Below are 25,171 nucleotides of genomic sequence, written 5' to 3' on the forward strand. Positions count from 1 at the left end.
GTCTTCGAATGAAGGACCAGCAACGTGTGGACGCTGGCCGGTACAATCTTCGCCGCCGCGACGTGGAGTTCCAGCCCGGAGACAGGGTATGGGTGTGGACGCCCATTCGCCGCCGCGGCCTCAGCGAGAAACTGTTAAAACGCTACTTCGGACCCTACAAGGTCATCCGCCGCCTTGGGGACTTGAACTACGAGGTGCTCCCCGACGGAACTCGCCCATCAGGACGCCGCCAGCCACGACCCGAAGTCGTCCACGTAGTTCGACTCAAGCCGTTCTACGCGCGTTAGGATTGCGAAACTGCATGTTTGTTTTGTTTCGCCGTAATTGTTTTAGCCATTTCCGTTTTCCTTTCGTTTTGCATCGGGGCGATGCACTTTTAAAGGGGGGATAATGCCACCCGCAGAGCCGAGAAGGCAACGCTCGGTCACGGTCTTCTAGAAGATTCCCGGTCATTCTCGCAGCAGACGTAACTTTCCTTCTGCTTTGTTATTCTCGAAAGTGCCAGTTCATCCTCGCCCCGAGCGCGCGACGCTCGAACCTTCTTTGCCGAACTTTCGAGATAGTGACGCAGGGTAGATAAGCGGCTCCCGCGACCTTGTCGAGTCAGTCTCAGTCTCGCTAGCGCTCTGTAGTGCCGCCGAATCGCCGCCCGCTTTTCTGCTGCCTCGACGCTCTTCCGTTACTTATTTTTGTTCGCCCATTAAACCTTTATTTTCAGTTTACTCTTTGCTTTCTCGTCGCCTTAATTCGTGACAATATGACGTAGTGGTAGTATAGTAGTAACTCGCAGTTGTTTAGCGTCCCCTAGGCTAGCTTCAAATATGACGTCGAGTAAATATCCCCAGACAGGCTGTTTCTTTTAGCTTAACAGATAAAAAAAAAAGAGAGAAACAAGTAAAAACTAGACTTACGCGGTTTGTGAAGTTGACTTATACGGCCAGGGGGACACGGTAAAGGGAGCAAAGCGTAACTTTCAATCGAATAATTAACTAAAATATCTTCATTAACGTTTTAAATTATCGAAATAAACACATGATTCTAATAAGAAACTGACAGAGCATCATCGAAAACCGCTAAATCAGTCAATCTTAGAAATACTTGGAGCACGTGCGTAGTTTATCGCCTGTGTTTTCTCACCCCATGGTATTATGCCGGTTGCAAGAGTGATAATTTTAGCGCACCACTGAGCGTGCCACGCGCTTCCATTATTTCTAAAAATGACCCATTTAGTGGCTTTCTACGACTCTAGGCAATTTCGTGCACTGTCAGAAGAAAAGGGTACATTCTTACACCCCTCGTCCCGTATACGACACCCCAAAACTTCCTTTCGACGTACAGCGCGCTCATGTCGAACCGACGGTGCCAAACTTTCACGACTGGCCGAGTGGCACAACTTATTAAAATAGCTAATAAACGTGTTGCTGACCAGAAAAAAAAGCCGTCTGTTCGTCGTCCATGCGCTATACGTCGAAATACAGTTTTGGGCTGTCGTATATGAAACAAGGGGTGTAAAAATATAATTTTTTTTTTTCTGAAAGTGTATTTGGAACCGTGTGTCTATTTTCACAACTAAAACATAATTAAGTAACACATTTTAGTTAATTATTCATTTTATCGTGACTATTGGCTCTCCTATATCATGTCCTCTACTCCGCATAACTCGCCTGCACAAACCGCATTAGTGTAGCTTTCACGATTTTCTTTTATTGTTTTGTTTTTTCTCGCAAATTTGTCAATCTTAAAAATTAAACACGAAAATGAAACCTGGGACGTGACGAATCTGGACCGTCTTGTGATCTCTCCGCAACCAATGAGGTTGTGACAAGAACGCCGAAAACACACCTCATAAACATATGATGAGTGTAGTGAAACGGTTATTTAGGTGTTGTCATTCTCCGAACTGATTGTGTAGATCGCAGTCTTCTTTTCGCGACTACGTCCATCGGCTGCGAGGGGAGGTTGATGCGCACGTATTGTCGAAAAGGAACGCGCAAAAAGAAGTGCGGCTTTTCAGGAAAGCACCGATGTACAACTGATATAAGATACTGAACGGAATGTAAAAGCGCAAACGAGCTGGTGACTATTAGGCTTAAGAGAAATCCCGAGACTGCCGGTAAAAACGATGCGTCGTCTTCACTCACAGTCCCGTTTTTTTTTTTTTTATTTTTTTGTCATGTTTGATAGGATACGCTGGTTTTATCCTTTTTTTTTCATACATAAATTGATCGTTCGGTAGATTTGCCGGGTTTTTGTTATTTCTGGCTGAAGTAGCTTGATGATGTAGGAGTACTACTCAAAACCATAAAAAGAACACGATACGTTATCTGTTTGTATGTGTTGATGTTCTTTTTTAAATTGTGTGTTCATGAATGTGTTCGTTTTTGCAGTGCAATTACAACTCCTGCAACAGCCCTGTAAGAAATGTCAGTATAAATAAATAAATAATGAAGTAAAACAACGGGTATGAAAGTTTTCACAGCGGAGCTGTTAAGGACTAGTTTCCCCAGGATCGTGTCCGGTACCAAACAAGTGTCGACGCCCATGGTCGACGCAACACTCTGGTTACCGCCGTCGCTCATAGATGGCGGTAGCTGCCCAGAGTGTTGTGTTTGCCGGTTGTCTGCTTGCCGCCGTCACTTATAGATCGCGGCAACTTTTCCAGCCTCTGCGACCAGACAACTGGTTGCAGCCGTCGCCCATAGATGGCGGCAACATTTCTTCAGAAGAAGAAGAGCGGGAACGGAACGAGCGGCGATGTGCGCAGCAGCATGAATGGTTCCGCAACCGCCGCGAGGCCGCTATCGCCTGAAGTTCCACTGTGTCGAGCGCTTCAGATTCTCTTGCGAAAGAAGAGCAGATCGCTCGCCTGGAAAGCCACCGCCGAGAACCGAAGCTACCAGCTCCGCTTCTCTTCCTTCTGCACCAGAGTGGAAAGGCTGAAAGTTTTTTCCTAGCAAGTTATGAGAGTTGAAGGTAGAAAGGGCAGTGGGTTGCGGTGTAGTAGTAGTGATGTGGTCGGATAATTTGTTCCATTTGCTTCTGGGTGATGGGGAAGTTGGTTTGCAGTGAGGGGTGGTGGAACTTACAAGTAGGTGATACTTAGATGAATGAATTTAAACAAAGTGCATTCTTGGCAACTTTAGCAAATAGCTGATATAGCAAATAGAATGCTGAAAAATTGGACATCCGACATCCCATTACCAATCACGGTTGCGTTTTGCGGGTGTGACATTCTCACACTCTTCGAGTCAACCCAGAAGTTGAAACGATAAATAAAGCCTTAATTAAACGAAATCTGCTTTTTTTTTAGATATCTAACATCTTAAAATTTCTTACAATATTATACTAATAATCATGCAGATAACAAAACAAAGTAAATATTGTGTTAGAAAGTTGTGCCTGAACCGGCTTGTTCATATCATGAGCAACATGAGCAGAAATCGAGTAAAATACATTCTGCCAAAAAGAAAAGAAAAGAAAAAGAAGAACGGCTACGGGCATTGTACGAGCATAAGTCGATGCTGAAGTTTCCACACATCTGTGTGCCTTCAGATTAGATTAACTTTCGTAAATACTTGTTGTTCCTGCTATAGTTATAGTTGCCATAGAATGAGTGTGCTCTAAACGCCCCTACGCACATTTGCGTTTGAGAGCGTTTGAGTGCGTTTGACTGTGTTGCGTTGAGAAACGAAAGCAAGTCACCGGCCCACCTGTGCTTCGTATGATGCGCGGACTCCAATCCAAGAAATAGCTTGGCACTTTAGATTAGAACCAGGGATGTCCTGGTTTATCGCAGCCGCAACTCAGTCAAACGCACTCCAAGGCTCTCGAACGTAACTGTGTGTAGAAGCCTTCAGACGTATCTTGTCTAATTTCTGTTTGAACCCCTGAAGTTTGACTCAGTTGTTCTTCTACTTGCTTGCTAAAGCGTCAAGTACATGAGTATCGTGTTATCATTGGTAGGAAGGAAGCGTACGCTGCCAAATCTCCTAGGTTGCTCAAACTCACGACTTCAACAACTTTTGCTACAATTCCAATTAAAAAAAAGTGTGTTGCGCATATCTCGTAACATTTCAAAAGCTGATTTCAAAGATTCTGCATAGGGTAACATGCAAATGCCACTTCGTGAAGGTCACCCCGCAATGTCAGGAGTACCTGCTTCGCCTATCGAAGAGGCATTGTTCAAACACGCACAAAAAAAGAAGGGCGTGTTTAAGTTTACTTACTGATGTGGAAATATCGCTTCCAATGGAATAGCGCGGTGTCATTTCTAGCTTAAGGGTCAGAAGGAGACCCGCTACTTGGGGACTCCTTTTAACTGTGAAGGCACCGGTACCGGTACCTGATTCAAACCATTATACGAACACACCTAGCTTTTTCTCATCAGCCTAACAGTAGTGACAGTTGTGAAACTTTCGAAAGAAAACAAATAGGCCTGATCACATGAGTACGTTAGAAAACACCAAATCGGCCCTCCCATTAAGAAGAATCTGTGAGTCCGTGTTGGTGGGTGAAGAAATAATTTATTCGTTTTCTTCTTCTCAGCAGATTCTGCTCCTTCCGTGCTTCCCCGCGTGGTCTTGCGTGGCACATTCAAATCGTCGTCGCTATCGAAGTCGTGGCTCAACCGTAGAATCCGCGACCGTAGCCTCCGCCGAAACCGCGGCCGTAGCCTCCGCCGAAACCGCGGCCGTAGCCTCCGCCAAATCCGCGGCCGTAGCCTCCGCCGAATCCACGGCCGTAACCTCCGTAGCCGCGGCCGTAGCCTCCGTAGCCGAACTGGGCGGCGGCGAGGCTGCACAAAGCTGCCAAGACCACGAGGGCCACGAGGAGAGACTTGCAGGACATCATGTTGATTCTGCAACGAAAAAGGCAAACAATAATAAGAGTTACGCCATTAGCTTTGTTCCTTACATGGAGTTAGAACAGATGGGTTACCTACTTTCAGATATTTATGTAATTTGAAGGACTGAACTCTATAGCCATCTGCTGGTGCAGAAAACTTAATTGTAAACTCAGATTAAATAGTATGCTTGACAAGACTTGGTCTAACAGCACTTGTCTATGTAGTTATAATTATTGCTTCTTTTAGAGAGGTAAGGTTCGGAATTTGTTTTATACTAATATTTGACCATTTTTTTTCTAGATTCCTGTAGATTTGTCACAAAGGTGTTATCTCGGAATCGAAGCGTCCTACATTGTCGCTGTAAAAACCTGATAGAGAAATTTACTGGCCCCTGAAAAGAGTGTTATACACCATGTTTTCTCAAATATATAGGCTTGGCCATTTATCTGAGAACGTTTTGCATCGCACTGATCACAGCTGGAAGAAAAATGAAGAATGTTTGATTAGAGGTATCCAAAGGACCAAGCTCATTATTTATCTACTCATTTGTATGAACGTAAAAAAAAAAAAAAAAAAATGAATAGCATAAGACTGCAGAGGGCGAGGAACGCGATAAAGTGATGGCCTCATTTCAGTAATGCCCCTAGTTATATGCCAAGTAGAAAGTTCATTATTTAACCCTACAGGTCGAGACTATGTTTGGCAAGCTTTCTATAGACATTACCTTACGGCCTTGTTCTCTAGAAGTCGTGGTCAGAAACACCACATTCATTCAAGATAAAGTTAAGGATTGTAGATATTGAAGCGTTACCAAATACTCTCTTAAGAATTCCTTTGTAACGAAGCCAGATCAATAAGGCTATTCATCAAGCTTAACAGACCAAATCACAATGACAGTAAAGTGCATGCACCAGGATGGACTAGGTTGATACTCAAAGCTCTCAAGACTACCCACAAGACAGTAGCAGCGGCCTCATCGAAAGCAGTCGCAACAATACCTCCATACACCGAAGGTGGGCGTGACTTTCCGCTGGTCGCTAAGGTAGTAAACGAACAGCGGCGAGACATTAACCTCAAGTCGTTTATCGGTTGTAACTACCCATGAGACAGTCGCACATGTCTCTTTGAAATCACTCGCAATGAGACCTGAGTCAAGGGAATACCTCCCGCTTGGAGCAAAGTGAGCTAAGGTAGGTTCGGGAACATCGTCAAGACCCTAGAGCCTCCAGTCACTCACCTGTAGTTCTGGAGGACTGCAACAGGACTGCGGTTCTCAGCGGTCCTCGACTCGCCTTATAAAGGCGGTCTCGTGCGGTGTTTCCCCGAAGCCGGAGGGGCCAAGGTCGACCGGGAAGGCCCGTCGGAACCGAGAGAGGAGAAGGCGGGTCCTCTGATCGTCGTCCGCGTCGTCACCGGGTGTCCGGGGGGCATGATGCACGTTGCCGTCGTTGTTGTTTAGATGCCCTCGAGGCTTCTGCAGCAGTGACCTACGTCGCTGCGCGCGCCTTCCCTATCACGCCTCTTGACAGACAAGGTATTGCTCGCGCAAGCAGAAAGAACACACACGTGTTCGATGGTCTTGGCTTTACTTTCATCCTCTCAAGGCCCTTTCAATGAGAGAAAGTGAAAAGCTGGCACGTTGCCGTTGCCGGCTTGACCGACCGCTGCTCGTCACGGTGCTCTGCACTCCTCGGTTCGGTAGTCGGGGGGAAGTGCGCTATGATTCTATCGGATATCAAACGGCCGTTGTGTGGAAATATCCAAGAGAGAGAGAGAGAGAGCTTTTTAAACGTAGATAGACGGAAAGTTGTAGCACGTGGCCAAGAAATTGTGAGGTTATTTTAGGCTTCTGCGTTGACGTCATTGTTATTTTTTGTCAGCTCTCGAGGTCGTTTGGTGGACGTGCTATGTTAGTTCGCCTCTAGCTTGCGCATATATAGATCGTCTTATTTTTCTGCTCGTTTCCGCTACTGGACGGGAAGTTATTAAGTTGCGTGAGCTAAACTCTTGAACTGGAACAATCGAAAGCAATACAGTCATGTCTTATTAATTTAGACCCGATCAACATTCACCACCCCGCAATGAAGACACAAATTTCGGGGTTTAAGCCGTCCCCGTGCGGTTCTGCCTTGTTAGTACAGAAACCCGGGTTCCAAACTAGGGACAAACTATGGTTCCAAACTATGGACATGACTGTGCAAACACATGTATCTTTGCCTGGTTATTATAGACACAACCTTTCTAAATACGGTTCAAAATTTTAAAGAGGAAAAAAAATCTAAACAAAAGTGAACTCCCAGGGTCGCCGAGCACGCTCAGAGCTTCAGCATTGTCCGCTGTGGGTTGCCACTGCTGAGAAAGAGACAAGATTAGGACACCGAACACTGATTCCATTTTTCGGGGCTTTCCAGCCAAATGGGTCGCTTGCCCTTCCCTCTCTATATGTGTTTTCACTCGGAATGACAAAGCTGTGGGTGTGTACCACTTGCGCGTAAAGACCAACACTTCCCTGACCGCTTAGAAGGAGTTAAGGTTATATGTCCAAGATAAGCATTGCCATTTGTGGTCACGCTTGTTGTGTATTACTTGGGATCTTGATCTTCATTCGTTATTATGGACAGGTGAAATTATGGACAATATTTGTTTTTTTCTGTGGACCGGAGGTTTTTATTATGAACAATACATGACGTAGATTGCTTTTCAAATCACCGAAGCACAAAGAAAAATGTTGGCATTTGGGAATCTAGGTGTACGCAAGTTGCGCGCGCTCGCCTTTTCTGAATAAAAGATAGGAAGCAAATGATACAAATAAGGCGTTGGCGAACGCGCGTGCAGATCGTCGTTTGTTTTAGATTTTAGTTTTATTTACGACGGGTACTGCAGCAGACGCCATCACGCGCAGCTCTTGTAACTACAATCTCGCCGTGATGCTTGGTGCTTGGGTAATTTACCCAAATGTCCCGGTGACTTCGTGTGTCTTATGCATTCCAGACTGATGATACCTTTACGCAGTGTATTTCAATGCCACGAAAATAAATTCGAGCAATGAACGAGTATATTTCCGATAATTGATGATATGTACCATTCAAGTGCGGGACTTATCTGAACTGTCTTGCTATGTTTGCGTTGTTTTGTACATAGGGTGCCAATGCCTGTCTATGTCAAACATCGCATTTTTGAAAATAAATTAAACTAAAATGGTACTAGTCAATAGAACATGTATTGGTCTAATGGCGGATGTTATTTAGTATGCAAAATGCACGATATGAATCATAAGGAAAAGGGTTTAAGTATGTCACGAAAAGTTCAAAGATGTGATGTTTGGCATTTTTTATTGCTGGCATAAGATACACATGCCTAAGCTTTTTGTTTGTTTTTTGTTCAAGGTAAAGAATAAGCCACGCGTCATACGTTTGCAAAAAACGATTAATTTGAGTGTTTTTGTTTTCACCTATTTATAACAACCGACAGAACTAGGTACAAGAATCAAGTAGCTAAAATGTATCATTTCAGCTTGCTCCCTTCCGGATTTTTGTGGAAAAATAACTAATGTTCCTAAAATTTTACAAAGACAGGGCTTTGTTCATTACGGAAATTGGGCTATAATATGTTTATACCGGGTGACTTTTTTTAGAATTCGAACGTACTTATTACAAATATTCCGTAAAAGATGCCCTAATACGGTTTGTTCAGGTCAGTTATACGGCGAGGGGGACATTATATGGGTGGCTAATCTTTGCGATAAGTCGGCTTATTAATTCAAATTCGTCAATTAACTTTTTTAATTAGTGGAAATAAACACATGGTTCCAATCAGAAACTTAGAGAGCGTCATCGAAAACCACTAAATCTACTCTTTTGAGAACGACTTGAAGCTTGTGGGAAACTCGGAGGCGCGCCAAAGTTACCACTCGTGAAGCAGGCGCAAAGCTAGCAGTTGCGGAACGTGATGATGATCTAATCGTCCGCGGCTAAATAACGCTTATTTTGTTGCGCATAACAAAGCGGAGAAGTTTGCTGATGACGTCTTTGTCGAAAATAGTTTTGAGGGCGGCTACTGGGATCAAATTTTCCTGCGGCCAGGCGAGCAGGACACACGATCTCTCAACAGATTTAATTTTTTTAATTTCTTTGCTGACCCCAAAGTCATGTTCATCGCCTTCGCTGGACTGGCTGCCTAGAACAACAACTACAGCAGGAAGAGTGTTTCATGACAAAGGATTCATGCCAGTGACGTTTTCATCGCTACTTTCCTTGTCTGTTTCCATTCCCCCCGTACAAATTAGCAAGCCGTGACTAAGCTCTCAGGTTAACCTTCTCGTCATTGTTTTCAGTTCTTTCTCTCTTTTTCATACCCGCACTATAGTTATTGAGGAGAGTCACACGCTTCTGCCTGACTCAATTGATGGGCAAAACAAATAGGAATAAACAAGTTTAAAATGTAAATATGATTCAGGGGCTGACTTCTCGTTTCCAATTTCGAGCACATTACCACACAGCAATCAGTGATGAGGTATATAATTCGTACGTACACTGCGAACGTAGGGCCTGTTGAAACGCTCTATAAGGGTCTAGGCGATACTAGTTTTTGTTTTGAGTTGTCGCAGAAGAAAGAAGCGTCCTACAGATAGCGAGCATGTAGGGATAGCAGGCATATACGTAAAGCTTGCGTCTTTCCACGTCTGCGTCTTTTATGACAATGTCACGCGCGACTCACAAAGGACGCGCATTTGAAGTGAACGCTTTAATTCTTCTGCCAATTAACTTACTGTTTCGGTACCAGTACTGGGCAACTAAGCTCATTCAGAAATGACCAGCAGGACAGATGTACAGCGAGGCACTCACAAGCCCGCATCTGGCCAAAAAGGTGTCAGACAGATACTGTTTTATATTTAATATTGATATTTTACGGCTACCAAAAGGCATAGAAAAAATTATTCATGAAAAAAAGAATTATTGCTGCGAAATTAAAACTTCGAATTTATATATCTTATAATGTTGCTCTAAATAAAATGAATGTAAAACAATCACTATAAATATTTAGTTGTTACGTACAACAATATATTTGCCTTAGTTAAAAAAAAAAAAGATTCGTAATGTTCCGTAAATATCAGATATATACACAACATATAGAATTTATTTTGAGTATTTGTACCTCACAAGCGCTTCATGAGGGTATAGATGAAGCTATTTCAAAAGTACAAAGGTACTTGAAATAGAGATCATTCTCGTATCCACAGAATACTCTCCACTCTTCACGTCCCTAAGCTGAGATTACAGGTCACACTTCAAATGTATCGTTTACTGTACTCAAACGGCTCTTCGTATATTTTATAAAACCTTGTCTCCGTTATTAAACACATTCATGCAAACCAATATTGATATAGCACCCATTAGCTCACGGAATCTTAATAACTTCTTACTGTCAAGGTAAATACTGTTCACTGGTCTATTCTTCTGCTAACTCCGAAACGAACTGATTTTACGCTATATAAATTGTTTAGCGTGTATTGCCTTTGACCGTTGCATTCCTATTGGAGGCTTATGCTCACTCATAACCTTCTTATTGTTGATATTTTAGTGTTTTGTTCCGTCTTATTTCGTTTTTATATGAAGAAACGGCCCTGCTTTATATATTTTCGTCACCACTGAGAGCCAGCTTAGGGGACTGGGGACCAGTCAAAGTACTTGTACAGTTTTCTTTTCCAGCGCCCAGCATATATATATGGTGAATAAACTATTATTACTATTACAATTATTATGCTTAAAGTGCGCGTTTTTTTTTAGCATGGCTTTCACAGAGTCACATGTTCACTCTATTTGTATCTCGCATTTCACCAAAGTTGTGATAAAAATTACCTACGCAATCAAACATTTATGGTCATTAAATAAAAATCAAGGTCTACCTTCGCATTAATTCCATTAACATCATATTTTAACTAATTTTCAAGCATCGCAAAACTGCTAGCCTTCACGACATTTGACTAAATGGCGTAAAGCGATTCGATGAAACGGCGTTCGGTGAAGTGCGTGGAAAGCGGGCAACAATGTGCGCGCTGACGCCGGTGGTGACGTTCAGGGGCGTGCCGCGGGCACGAGCGCGAGCTCCCGACGAGCTCGCGAATCAGTTGGCGACCATATGCTGAGCCATAAAGACTACAGTTTCCACGATGCATGGCGGCAGCGGTTGCGTACTAAAACTGGCTGTGAAATCCGTCTACTGTGTTGCGTGTATACGTTTAGACCGCGGGAACTGGATCAGCCCCAACCCGGGTCTGATATCTCCGTTGTACATGAAAAATTCAGCCCGTGATATGCCACTGTTAGCCTGTTTTTTTAAAAACCTGGCAGATCGCCACGGGAAGCGGCCGCCAAAATTGAAGTGGTAGAGCGGCAGACAACGAATGAGAAGAGAGCCACGTGACGGTTGCCCCGCTGCGGCGAGACGCCAAAACACACTTCTCCCGAGCGATGGAATGTCCGCTCGTGCTCCCAGCATTCCACGCGCTACCGCTTCTTTTCTCGTCGGGTTCGAAAACCATGTTTCGAATCTCGCCACTACAAAAGCTGTGCGCCGACCTCCAAGTTCTCCGAGAAATGGTCGGTGCTATCAAATCTTCGCGCTCCAAATATGCGACCGGGCACTCTAAGGCTCCGTCGTCGAACTGCCAGGTTTGTGAGTATAGAGGAGGCTATAACTGAGCTTAAAGTTTTTTTGTTTTTTTTAATATGTATTATCTTGCCCTGTCTTGTCCTTTCTGTGGTTGAGCAGTATGCACCGATCCCCAATAATGTCACCTCATTGAATGGAACGACCTCCGATTATATATCTAGTACCAAATGAAGAGGGTCAGTATTTCAGTGTAAATTGGTATGTATTAAAATTAGCTACATGCTGCATGAGTCCGCAGAAAGCAACGGGAAAGTTAGAAAATGTGTGTTGCATGCTCTTGTAGATATTAGTTATATTATGCCTGCTATACTTGACCTCAACACTGGTTTATGTTTGTTTCCCCAGGTTCGTCAATCCACGGGCTCTCAGCGTTTGCAATTCAATAAGTAAACTAAAATGTCTAATGTTTTGGAACTTCTCACTGCGCGTGCATCGTCTACGAAATGGCGGCGTACGCAGGGGCGGATCCAAGGATGGGGGGGGGGGGGGGGGGCGACGGGGGCGGCCGCCCCCCCCCCCCCCCCCCCCCCAAACAAAGTCGACCCCACCCTTCCCACCTTCTCGGAGGGCAATTTGACATGAGTGGACCCCCCGGTGCGCACGAAAGAATGGGAAAATAGTATCCTTAAAAATTCCCCCCCCCCCCTCCCCCCAAAACGGAGTTCTGGATCCGCCCCTGGGCGTAGATTGCACAGAACAAGTTTCTGTTATCTATTATTAACGGGGTAAGTTTATTTTCTGATTTTTTTCACTGTAAAGTTCCACCACCTGCTTGCACCTCCGTAGTGAGTTGCAGCGCAATACGTTGAGGAACCGATTTTTTCGGGCCGTCTAAAATGACTTAGAAGCATTAGTTTACATGCTGTATGACTCTGTGAACGTTACGAGGGACCCTTCATGCTACTGACGGTAGGGACATGGATACAAAAATAAATAAATTCATACGGAACGGGAAACGCACGTGAACAGCAGGCAAACTGTACCCGAAATATATTACGCGTGTTCACGGATCGCCATATTGTCTGGGGTATGAAGAAGGCCGTGTTGTGTCCGTTCGTCCTTCTTAACGATATCATCTGGGAGTTTCGTCGTGTGTTACCACACACAAAAGCAAACCCGATTTCGTTCACAGAATTAACATCGTAGTTTCCAGCATGGCTCGCTTAAACAAGTGCTACATAACGGCACGCCTAAATGAGTACATCTTATTACCTTTCCAATAGCAATGAGAACCTGACATTAGCCGATATAGAATGCAGCGTAGATGACGAATCCGGTAAGCGGCATGAAAAACAAAACAAAAAACAAAACAGCAAGTGCGTTAAAACCTGGAATAAAAAAACAACAACATAGAAAAGGCAAAACAAAAATGATAAACAGGCGCTATTAAAACGCGATCTTCTCCCAGTAATGTGGCGAAGGCAAAAATATTTTTTTTTCTCGCATACCGGATAAGGTCCGCGATTCAAGATGGTGGCGCCCGCCAGGTCTATAATAATAGACACTGACGACTTACGGAGCGCAGGGTGCGGCGATCCCCGTGCATCTCATTATCGCTCAGCAACCAATGAGGTTGCGGTATTAGCCGATACGAATGCAAACGAACCAATCAGGAAGCAAGAATCGTGAACATCATAGGCCGCGCTCTGCGCGCCTTAGCCTGTCAGTGCCTCTCCGGCGTCATATACGAAAGTGACAGTCGATCGACGAGCAATCCATAAGGAAATGTAAGGGGGCTAAAAAAAGGTACAAGGAGGACGCTCACCCACTCGTGTGTACACTACGCTCCGTTTTACCTTACGTTGGAGGTTGGACCGCAGCGGACGCTACAAGCCATCCTTCAGCCAACCCAAGACTGTGGACGTGCATCACGTGACTACGCACTCTGCGGGACATTGCGCTCTCCTCTCCAAGGTCGTGTAGTGACACACGGTGTTGGAACGGTTCCGGTCACTCGCCGCATCCTCATGTCTAAAAAGCCATGCGGAGCGCAAGTCCGTCTGCTTCCTTTGTAGGGGTTGTGGTGACGTCAGAACGACGCCGAGCTCTGATTGGCTTAGATTAAAGGATAGACCTCCAAGCAAGCTGCCTTAAGGTCTACCCACTATCCTTGAATCGGAGCCAACCAGGGCTAGGTGCTCTGACGACACCAGGACCCCTGCAAAACAAGCAGACGAACTTGCGATCCGCATAGGCGCTTTACACACGCGCCAGATTACATCAGCCATTGCTGACCTTCCCTCCTCGGCCCTTACCTAGATGTCGATTGCTACTGGAGCGGGCGTTGACGAACCTCCACAAGGGCCGATTGGCTGGGGAAAAAGGGCAGCATGTAATCTAAAAAGGCCAATGACCCGCTATTTTCTGGCAATGATGAATCGAAGTGGACGGAATAAGAGGAAACAAAAACTGAAATTTAGTCAGCGCGCATGTGCTGGTGCTGCCAAGCCTCTGTACCATAGATACCTTCACGAGCTCGGTACTGCTGGGAAAATGCTCCTTCTATTTGGTGCCGCCTGAGCGATATCTGCCCTTATGTTTGGCCAGACTGATTGAAAGAACGCCGGTGATTGACGTTAGAAGGCTATCCCCACACAGGGACATTCTGAGAGAGTGTAGAGCCTAGTTTACCGTTATGCAACTACACATTTTGCGAACAAACAGCCGCCTCTACTTTTGAAAAAAGTAAACAAACACAGAAACACTGCGAGACGTGTGACTGTGAAGAAATAATTTATTGTGCGATGCTTATTGCTCAACAGTACATTCCCTCTTCGTGATTTCCCGCATGGTCAGGTGTGGCACGTTGATGTCGTCGGGGTTAGCCAAGTCGTGACTCAACCGAAATAACCGTAGCGTCCGTAGCCGCCGTATCCACGACCGTAGCCGCCGAATCCGCGGCCGTAACCTCCGTAGCCTCCGTAGCCTCCGTAGCCGCCGTACCCACGACCGTAGCCACCGTAACCTCCGTAGCCGCGGCCGTAGCCTCCGTAGCCAAACTGGGCGGCCGCTAGGCTGCACAAGGCTGCCAGGACCACAAGAGCCACCAGGAGGGACTTGCAGGACATCATGTCGATTCTGCGATGCAGAGGAGAAGCAGTCGTTAGAAACGACTAAATATATCAGACCTGCTGGTTCAATGTGACTAAATTATCGCTGACACTCGACTTATCGCAGTCTTTATTTCTTTATTTGACTTCGTAAGAAAATGGGAAAACAAAGCGTAAAGTAGTTTAGGCAATAAATATTTCGGAGTGCTTTTGGGGAAGCACCGCTGCTTTAGGACTTAGATATAAGAGATACTTAGATATACGACTTAGATATACGAATGATTATAGCGTCACACGATAAAGATCTCTCCGGAAAAGCAGCGCTCCTTCGTCATGTTACTCATGGTGACATTTTGCGAGGGCTCTACGCGCCACATCGGACACGCGGAAGAGTGGCTTCGAAATCATGAAAGGGAATGACTGCGGTTCCTGACACATCTTGATGTTCCTGCCGGTGCAGTAAATGTGCGCCTTTTTGTTTTGTTTTTGATATTAAGGTGGGGAGGGTGCGTGATTGATTTAGCCGGTGGCAGACAGAGAAAGACAACGAGCGTCATGACGCTGCACTTTTGACGCTACTTGATTGGCTATGGATCGTAGCCTCGGCGGCATAACCGCGTGCAAGTTTGTGTGCTCTTCGCTCCCATGCGCTTTTGTTTTCCCCCGGTCTCAACTAATGACGGCGCAGGCTTGGCTGGCTCACCACCGTGCGTTGGTTGCGCGTTCTCTACGCTGTATTTTGATCGGTGTGCCTCCGCTCCAAAGAGTCGAAGACACAATTTTTTGAAACCTTACACGCCGAATATGGAAGGAAAGCCGTATGGAAGACTAAAGTCATAACAAACTGCCGGCTGTCGTCCTTAAAATAAAGTATTCTGCGAGTTCTTAAACATCTTTCCGCTGCCCCCGGAAGGCACCGATGGCCCGAGGCGCGCGCGGCTGAATGCAGGAGAAGCGAGAAACGTGCAAACACTCACCGATCGTGTACCGCGGGCTCGCTGCTGCTTCGGGACTGTGATCTGCAAACATCTTCGACGCTCTTTTATAAAGGGAGCGGCGCGAGGCTTGTCGTCGAAGCTCCAGGCCTAGTCAAGGCCGCCAGGAAAGCCCCCTGATTGGGAGTATAGTGCGGGGGTGGGCCCCGTCACGCTGCCATAGTTCGGCGCCACGCACCGCTCCGCTCACCGCCGAGATGACACAGCGGCGGAAGCCATCGTACCCGTTGGATCAGTCACGCGAACATCTCTCGCCACGCCACGCGCGGGGGGCGAGGTCAGGCGAGGAAGGTGAGGCGGGGGATTGGTTAGGCGAGCGCGTGGCTGCCGTCGCGCTGTCAGGTTAGGGGTGAGTTTGCGACGTTCGGGGTGTCTTCCAGGCGGTCGTCGTAATTTAGACCCTGCAGGGGGCATTGCCTCTCACGTGTCTTCAAAGGCGCGTGGCTGCGCGCTTGCGAAACACACAGAACCGCACTTTTGCGTTGTACTCGAAAGTCTGGTTTTGTGATTTTGGCTGAGACAAAAAATGGTGATGTCAAGGTGCAATATTTTGAGAGAATACCGCGGTTTCTGAATCAGAAGAAAAGACGCGTTTATTTAGGAAGTTTTGGGTCCCACAGTTCTAGAGTCTGACTTTGTTGGTTTATACTCTACAGCTCAAAATACGTTTGTGAATTTACTTTTCTGGATAACATCGAGACAGCCGATCACGGCGCACACTATAAAAGGATCCCAGCGATTCATAGTCATAATCATAGTTATAACCTACGCACATCGTGTTTCTTTCAATCTTGTCGTATTCTGAGCTTCGTCAATTGCTGTGACTCTTCAATTGTTCGCCATTAGTAGCTCTCTCCATGTTTTGCGGAAAGTTTAACTCGCCAACTTTTTTAGAGTGGAAGTATACACTGCCCTTGTCAGATTCAACAGCACCGTTTTCGAAGGATTCTCTTTCCGTCTTCTATTCTCAGCATCTTCTGCGGCGATGAATACGGCTTAGGTTTATCCCAGACACTCCTAATGCACCCCTTGCGCCAAATAGCTAGTTTCCGTAAAGACTGAAAGAGAAAATATGTCTAAAATTTTGAGCGCGTTGATCGAATGGGATGGTTACGCTAGCTTGCGCTATTTTGTAACATTCTGTCGTTATGGTTTCTTCGCTGTGTTATAAATACACGCAGGAGAGGGAAATGTATAGAGAGTAATTAAACATGAGGAAGATACATAGAAAGGGGGGACGGACAACGAAGACTTCCATAGAGAGTAATGCGGGTTTTCACATCAGTCATTTTTTTATTTTTTTTTTTTTTATTTTTTGCCTCGCCGTTTGCTGGTCTCGCTCCGTGGATCCAAGTAATTGGTCTACATCGCGTGCTCCGCGGAAAAAGGGAAACTGGGTATTTTTAGACATATTGAGGTGGTACTTTGACACGCCAGCTTCAGATAGGTCTTCCGCTCGTGATCGTTACCTCCGATGCCACACTATTGCAAATTAATCAAAACACTATCGCCCAAATTTGGTTCACTCCGTTGAAGATGTTGAAACTGTACACGAAGCTCCTACATGTCTACAGCTGCGCGAGTCAGTCAGAATACCAATCACTCTTTTTAATCGAATCAACCAATAAGAAGGGAGAATATTGCCATGATCCAATTGCCGCGGAGTCGCATTGGCTACAAGGCGTCGTCCCTTCCTGCTACTGGTGCCGCATGGCCATTAGAACCTAGTGCCAATCGTCCTTTTCATTGGTTAATGTAATTCACGGAAGAGAGATGACCAGTTTTGGGAGAGCATTGCGTGATAGTATGCGCTTAGGAACTTCTGCAAGTATACACCAACTCATGTTTACAAACAAACCGGAGCGCCCCGAGCGGACGCCACTGGAGCCGCGCATGCGAGGTGGATGGTGGGCAAGAAGCCCGCCGTCGCCCATAAACAAACCATTGAATTGCGTTGTCGGCGTCGGTGGGAGTCCCCGTGCTCTTTTTTCGCGTTGGAATTGTTGACTCTACGTCCACCTAACAATGTCTGACTACTTGAGCGGCTTCAGCAAAACTAACGAGGCAAAACTTTGCGTGAATAACGTGACGTGCGGCGATTCATTTCACGCGGACGCCGCAGAATGGGCGCTAAAGCCTGACTCCCACGATGAGATTCTGCTCGCTGTTTTCAGTCGCGACGCTGCTCGGACGGCAAAAGCGTGGACCGTAGCTGAGATGGTGGACGTCGATACTGAAAACCGCAAGCAGAATCGGGCATTGCAAGTCGGTGATGGCCACTGGTAACAATAATGATCAACATCTTCTTGTATCTGTTTACACTTAGCACTTACCCCAACCAACCTTCAAAAGTGTTTTGAGGCCTGCACTTAGTTCTTATCACAATTACCGGGTCAACATTTGGTTTACGGGCCGCTGTCGTTTGAACGAGCTGACGACAAAAAGCAGCCAAGTTTAAAAGAGCAGACGACAGTTCGAACGCATGCGTAATGGAGTACGGGCAAGAAGCACCGCCGTCCCGCGTCAACAAACCACTGGAATGTTACGTTGTCGGCGTCTTGTGTGAGTCTGCATACTCTTTTTCGCGTTGGAGTTGTTGATTCTACGTCCTCATCGCAATGTCTTACCACTTTAATCGCCTGAGCGAAATTATCAAGGCTCATTACGCCGCTAAACTTCGCGTAAATAATTTGACGTGCGGCGATTCATTCGCATGAACGCCGCAGAATGGACGCCAAACCTTGATGAGATTCTTCTAGCTATTTTCGGTCGCGACGTCGCTCGCGCTGCAAAAGTGTAGAAGGTAGCGGCGATGATCGACGTCAATACTGAAAATCGGAAGCGGGAACAGACCAAGCGTAACAAGTCGGTGATGGCCACCGGTACCAATGATCAACATCTTGTATCTACTGTTTACACCGAGCCTACTTAAGTGTTTTGAGGCCTGCAATTACTTCTTATTGCAATCACCAGGTCAAAGTTTGGTCTACGGGCCGCTTTTGTTTGAACGAGCAGACGACAAAAAGCAGACAAGTTTGAAAAAGCAGGCGACAAAAAACAGACAAGTTTGAAAGAGCAGACGACAGTTCGAACGATCAAGCGGCCGTGTGAATTTGAAGACGCACTGAACCCGTGGGTGGTTCGGACAACTTGGCGGTTTTCTCTCGTTCATGTTGGAACAAAACAAATACATCTGGCGACCACAAAGTGTTGCCCTCACACGCAATCGTAGTTCGACAGCGTCTGGTTTGCCCTTTTCACGGCTACTATCCACGTTCTCGGACGAACGGAGGGGGCAGAAACACATGAAAACTGATCTTCAAACCTTTCCAGACTCTCTTGGTACAGCCCCCGTCGCAACATTTTGACGAGAAGGCAGGTTTTTTGTCTCGTTTCTTCCAAAGGAACACAGGAATGCATGTCTGGCAGGGCGACTTCTGCCAATTTTTCTTCTGCCCACCGCCCCAGACCGGAAGTGCGTCCGGCGCGCCACCACCGCGGCGGGACGTAGGAGAGTTTTAGCGCTCTCAGGGCGGCGCCATTTTGTTCAACTGCAGCGGCCTCTCCATACATCCGGGAAAATCAGCGGGTTCGGCGGGCTAAAACGAGAGAGAGGGCACGCGCCCGACTCCGCTAGCAGACGACAAACCGGGAGGTTGCCGATCTTCATCTTTGGGAAGTACCGGCGGGCTGTGCCGAACATCGAACTCTCGCTCGTGGCTGCCGTTGTGAAGTGGTTCGCGTTCTTAGAATAGTTATGGCTACGCCAAAATCAGCCTATAGCACTCTATTGTTTTATTTTGGCAAATGATGACTAGTGTATCTTTGTTCCGTTACTTAAATAGCAGTGGAGCCAGCCGGCAGTTCTACCCAGGCTCCACTATACTGCGTGTATTGCGGCAGGAAAGCACGTTTTCATTTATGTTTTCAGACTTCCACTCAAGGTCGCTAAAGGTCTACACCAGTACAAACTTTGTATAGTAAAAACGGTACAGCAACCGGATTTACTTTTCGCCGGGGAGACCGGCCAATCCGACACAGTTTTCCTTTTTTTTTTATTTGCACGCAGGTAAATACGCAATGGGACCCGGTTGGTCTCTTTATCGAACATAGTATTATACGATAACTTGCATAGCAAAATCCGCGCATCTGCGCTTGAAATTTTCAAAATTACGCGATTTTAAACTAGGTTTAAAGGGATACTGAAGCGAAACTTGAAATACACCTATTATGGTCAGAAATAGGTTCAATATGATCAATGATATTCATAAATCATAATCGCGCGTTTGTATTTTGAACGGATGGCTATATTTTTCACCCTGATGGGCCCGATTGGGCGCGCGCTCAAAAATCGGCCATCGGAGAGCGCGATGCGTCTTGGGATATTGGGCGCATTCGTGACGTCACTTGTGCCGGTCGGGACAGGCTACGGCGTGAATGTTGTGGTTACAAACGTTGCCACTTGGTGGCGCGTCGACGATTTACGACCTGTGACAACGTGGCCGTTTGCGGTGTGCAAGGGCTGCACGCACGCTGCACCACGGGACCACGGCAAGTCGGCAACCACGGCAGCACTGACAAAACCAGCTCTGAGGCCGGATTCTCAAAGCGAATTCACGACGAAAAAAGTGCGTACGACAAATTTGAGAGAAAACCCGTGCTCTCGAAACGAAATTGTCGTAACCTTTGCGCAGGTTACGACAGAATCCTACGACAGCTCCGAAGCTGTCTTACGCACTTTTTACGATCAAATCAACAAGGCCGACAGCGTCGCTCAGTTACTTGGTATCGGCCACCAACGGACATTTATTTTTCTTCGTGCTCTTCTCGTGCGTCCCGACTTCAACCAGCAAGAAAAAAGGAAGGAGTACTTAAAACAGACCACGACGATCAAGAACGCAGTATCCACAAACACACGAGAAGAGCTACAACAGCCACGATTCTGCCGACCGAGCGAGCTCGGCAGAATATAGTAGGCCTAGCAGCAACATCGACTCGGCGCACCGTTGCTCCGGCGGTCCTTGGCCAAGACCGTCTGTCCATGACCGGCTGGCCTGCTGAATGGAATATGCCCGCGCGACCCTTGTGGACCCTTACCGGATGAGTAGTTTGATCCCTGAACTAAATTTCAGAGGTCAATATTTTCCCCTTGTCATCTCGATCTCCTTGTTTTCCGAGACAGCGGTGACGAACGCTGTCGTCGAAAAGGGACTCTCATTGATTCTATCTCCTTGTTTTGTGTGATATAGAGCTCAAATAAACGCCATACGGATTACCTTGGCAACTCGGTATGTACACTCTGTTATTAGTATGCCATTTTTATTCTGACTCGACGCTACGTCAGTGTCGAGCTATAGCAGTTCGTGGGAGCTACGCGATGTCGGTCTAACCTTTCTTTGCCGAGTGTCATGTCAGTATCGAGTTGCAATCGTAAAAGATCGGTCCAGAAGCGCTTACCGAAACGCGGTCTAACAGAGCGAATCCAGCATTTCGATCAAACGCGCGTGTCCGCTCCGAGTGTGAACAGGTATTTGGCATTTGCGTGGCTCTTGCTGACACCCTCGTAGTTCAAACATATCCTTTTTAACGTCGGCTTGCAGCTCGCGACTCGCAGCAACTAATACCGGCCGTGCCAGAAGCATGCTCGGGCCGTGTCGTGCAAAGAGCCGCAACGAAAACGAGCTCACTGTGGCCAACTACGCTTTGGCTTTCTCCGCCAAGGCTTTGCGAACGCGTTCAGGCCTAGGCGAATTCTGCCGGCACGCCGTATTGCCGCAGAACGGCGCTGCTATTTTGGCACAAGTGATGTCACGAGAACTTCCCCCCATCCACCAGATGAGAATTTGAAATCGTTTAATTATGTTTAAAATTAGTTCTCCTGTGTTTTACAGCGCAATATTTATATTTCCGAGGTGGTGCCTGTCCCTAGCCCATATTTATGCAACAAGATCGGCGCTAAAATTTCGTTTCACTACCCCTTTAAAACCCAGCCCGCTGTTTGGTACAGCCCACTTGGCGGAGTAGACGACGTCTGGGGTGAGAGAGGGAGGGCATTTTTTCTTTCTCTGCTCTTCCTAGTCGCGACTCCAATTCACTATAGGTGGCGCCACTCGTTTTCCAAATTGGCGGGTTTAGTGAGGGTCGGCGATGCGTGCCGCTGCTGAGCCTGTCTAGTATGCTGGCTTCACTGAGCGACACAAATTATTTCTGGTAATACTAGGAAGCTAGGGTGTTATGAGCGCAGGCCACTTCTTTATCCAAAAAGAAACAAAAAAAAACGGTGTTTAGCGTAATATTTACGTAAGGAGGCACGTTTTAATTCCCCAGTGATACCGAAACTAACCTCTATTTTGAATTTAATTTCTTGGTAGAGGCCTTAATTTCAGATTCTTCCATAACTGAAGATGTTTCTCACATCGTATTTATTTAGTTAAAAAAGTTGTTCTCGGAAACTTTTGTCCCTTTAAAAACAGGGTCTTTCATAGAATATTAATATTTGTTCAAGAAATCAGCGCTGATATTTGCGCGTTCTTACTGCCTTTTCTCGCTCAGATAATTGTCTTACGAAGTAATGAACTGCGGGCCTTTCAATGGCTTTTTGGGTATTTCGATGATTAATTGCTTTCACATTTTTTCCAGCACAAGAATAACAGAACAAATTCAATTTATACAATATGTTCGCAAAATGTATGAATTAAGAAACGCTGTTCTCACTAGAAAAATTCAAAGACAGAAACCAAGTCAGGCAGCTGAAGTGTTTTTTTTAAGCAACGCGTGACGCATATGAGTTTATATTGCATCCAGTGTTTGACTGTTTGTCGTTCTTGATAACAGTGTCAGAGGTTTTCATGTGCTAAAGAGAAAACAAAATGATGCCTTTCAGGAAAGATTATTCTGGTTAAATGGCGTATTTTTTGTGATCTTGGCGTTAATTGGGGGCATACATTGCCGCGATTTGTAATAATAATAATATTAAAATTAGGATATTTTAATACGCAATTTTTGAAGCTTTAAAATAATTAGTTGCTTATGATCTAATTTCAAACGCTCAAACAAGTATGACAATCTAAGTGTGCTAATTATCATCACCGGTGCCAATGTCAACATTTTCAATTACCAAGTTATAAAATAAATGAAGTCTAAAATCAATGACAACATTCTTGCTAATGTGAAAAATTTGTGTAAAACTTGATTAATTCAGGCTGGGTGCTATTAAAGTAGAGACTTTTGACTATCGGAAAAACTTCTAAATCGCCGCCAATATCCTTCTAGACCAAATTCCTGCCCCCCCCCCCCCCCCCCCCCCCCGAAAAAGAAAAGGATTTTATGTTTAATTTTTTATCTTTTTTTATTTACTTTCGTAGTTGTTCGCCGTCGTTTTGCCAATCTCAGCCTTTCCAGGTCGAAGGAGCGCCTACTTGCTTGCGCGTCTGCTCACTGCAGCACGTTTCGTTGGCGTTGGAAGGCGGTGAAACAGCAGTTAGTGTTAGTATTGCATACACGCGCGAACGCAAGTGCTGTGTGTTTGCGTTAGCCTTGCGTGTTCCACGCTGCGCGTGCACGGAGCCCATAATTGCGTTCTTGGATCAGAGCATGGCAACCGCGTAATTGTTCTTAAGGTATGCGCACATTAAATTTGATAGTGTGAAATGAAATTACATTGAAGAATACGTGCCGCCTCACTGGTAACTCTGCAAGACAGCTAGATGACTCTGTTCGGTGACCGGTGATCATGCAGATCGACTTGAAAACGTGAACTGCGGAATTAAAACACCACGTTCATCGTCTCAGTGCAGACTGGGACTTCGAGCCATACCCGTTTGTGGGCCTACGCATGATTGTAGTAATTGGCCCTCTATTGACTTAGCGGGCAAATAGACATGGAAATGTTTGTAGGGTGCATCTCTCATCCTGAAGTAAATGATGGTAGGAGATTTATTCCTTTCTTTTTGTATATTCTAATATGTAGTAACATGAACTAAACCTAATTCTCTATTCCTCCCTTGCTGACCTCATGATGGACCACTGATATGTTAAAAATTCAATTATTCGCTCTATCACAATTTTTTCTTGCGAGCTTTTATCACACATATTTCCAAAGTATCGGTCAGTTTCTACTTCAACGTTGGCATGTTGTTTACTGCATCCACGACAGTTTCACTCGCCCTTAAATTTATATGTTGCTTATATTACACACATTATGATAAAATTATAATACACACATTAAAACAAAATAAACCTGTAGTTTATTTGTCAATTCTTGTTCAGCAACTCGTGCTTTTTCCCATGTTCCAAGCGTAGTCTTGCGTGGTGCATTCCGTATGTCCTCGAGGTTAGAATCGTGGTTTAACCGTAAAAACCGAAACCGCGGCCGTAACCGAATCCACGGCCGTAGCCTCCATAGCCGCCGAATCCACGACCGTAGCCCCCGTAGCCACCGAGTCCGCGACCATAACCGAAGCCGCGTCCGTAGCCTCCGTAGCCTCCGTAGCCGAACTGGGCGGCGGCGAGGCTGCACAGGGCAGCGAGGAGCACGAAGGCCACGAGGAGGGACTTGCAGGACATCATATTGAATATGCAATGAAGGCCATTAAAGAATGTCAGCTGGGATTACAACAACTGATGACTTTGGTCGTATAAATAAAACTGTAGGCAGGGGCTGCTACGGGTAGCTTCGTATACGCAGGGGCACTACAGTCGGCACGAGCTCATCCGAAGTATATCGCGCTCTCAGCTTCTTTTCTGTGCTGAAGTCCATCGTGGTGCTCTGAATTTCTAAAAGGAAATAGTATGGCGACGTTGGGAATGACAGAGCGCACCAGTAGAGACTATGAGATTTTTGAGATTTTGTTGTGTTCGTCCGTTTTTTTTATCGTTCACCATCTCAGGGTTTACAAGATGTCGATTAATTACCAGCTCGCCTGCACTTTATCACTGCTTACGAGATTATGACCTGCTTACAACATACAAGGACTAGTATGCTCATTTTTTTTAGAACCGTGCAACATTCCAGGAGACTGCGGAATCAACTACCTTTCTTCGTGTCTTAAGTGCAAACATTCTGACGTTTTGTTACGCTCAAAATCCAGCTAAAATAGAATGAAATACCAGAATTTACGTCGATATGTAGGAAGCAACGCCTCCTACAACTCCAGATTTTGATATGGTGTAAAGGGTTTGAGTATGCACAGTAAGAAGCTCTGTATAATGAGAAGGTTCAAAGGTGGAATGAGACTAGATTTCGCTAATCGGTTACTTGTAACTGTCTAGATATCCTGGGCTCAATCCTCAACCAGTTAAGGAGCATAAAGGGCGTCAAAATCAGTTCGGCGGCTCCGAGGTTACTGCGACGCAGAGGCTTCAATCTCTCACCCGTTGCTCTTGAGTACGTCTAAAGGACTGTGTTCTGCAGGAATCATCGGCGAGCTTTATGTAGGCCTGGAAACGTGACGCCACGCCGACGCGACCGCACCCAAGGCCACCTACAGGGTTTCCACGAGGAACTGCGCTCTTAGCGTCGTTGGCTTCGTCACTACACGCGACGTGCTCAGCGGGTGCTTCTGGCTGCACACGTTCTTTAGATGCCCGAGGCATATAGGATGATCTTA

At 45.9% G+C, this 25,171-nt stretch overlaps 2 protein-coding genes across 3 annotated transcripts; both read right to left on the bottom strand.

The window, feature by feature from the left end:
- Nucleotides 1–4,503: 4,503 nt before the first annotated feature.
- LOC8038181 (neuropeptide-like protein 29) lies at nucleotides 4,504–4,855 on the bottom strand. Its single transcript, XM_002399950.5, has one exon. It carries the CDS (start codon nucleotides 4,849–4,851, stop codon nucleotides 4,624–4,626), a length of 228 nt encoding a protein of 75 aa, XP_002399994.3. The 5' UTR covers nucleotides 4,852–4,855; the 3' UTR covers nucleotides 4,504–4,623.
- A 9,379-nt stretch (nucleotides 4,856–14,234) lies between these two features.
- LOC8038180 (neuropeptide-like protein 31) lies at nucleotides 14,235–15,594 on the bottom strand. 2 transcript variants are annotated; one of them, XM_002399949.5, is made up of 2 exons: nucleotides 15,546–15,594; nucleotides 14,235–14,596 (listed from the first exon to the last, which is right to left on the bottom strand). In XM_002399949.5, the coding sequence occupies exon 2, from the start codon at nucleotides 14,587–14,589 to the stop codon at nucleotides 14,356–14,358; it is 234 nt and encodes a 77-aa protein (XP_002399993.4). In that variant the 5' UTR covers nucleotides 14,590–14,596; nucleotides 15,546–15,594; the 3' UTR covers nucleotides 14,235–14,355. The 2 variants fall into 2 exon arrangements, with proteins under 2 accessions (XP_002399993.4, XP_042142296.1); XM_042286362.1 differs by lacking the exon at nucleotides 15,546–15,594 and adding an exon at nucleotides 14,865–14,927.
- Between the last annotated feature and the right edge of the window lie 9,577 nt (nucleotides 15,595–25,171).

The sequence above is a fragment of the Ixodes scapularis genome, unplaced genomic scaffold, assembly GCF_016920785.2.
Source record: "Ixodes scapularis isolate PalLabHiFi unplaced genomic scaffold, ASM1692078v2 PGA_scaffold7__128_contigs__length_106722199, whole genome shotgun sequence".
Classification (NCBI taxonomy): domain Eukaryota; kingdom Metazoa; phylum Arthropoda; class Arachnida; order Ixodida; family Ixodidae; genus Ixodes; species Ixodes scapularis.

Coding starts and splice junctions, on each gene's coding strand:
- LOC8038180 (XM_002399949.5), bottom strand. CDS start 14,589: ATGATGTCCTGCAAGTCCCTCCTGGTGGCTCTTGTGGTCCTGGCAGCC.
- LOC8038181 (XM_002399950.5), bottom strand. CDS start 4,851: ATGATGTCCTGCAAGTCTCTCCTCGTGGCCCTCGTGGTCTTGGCAGCT.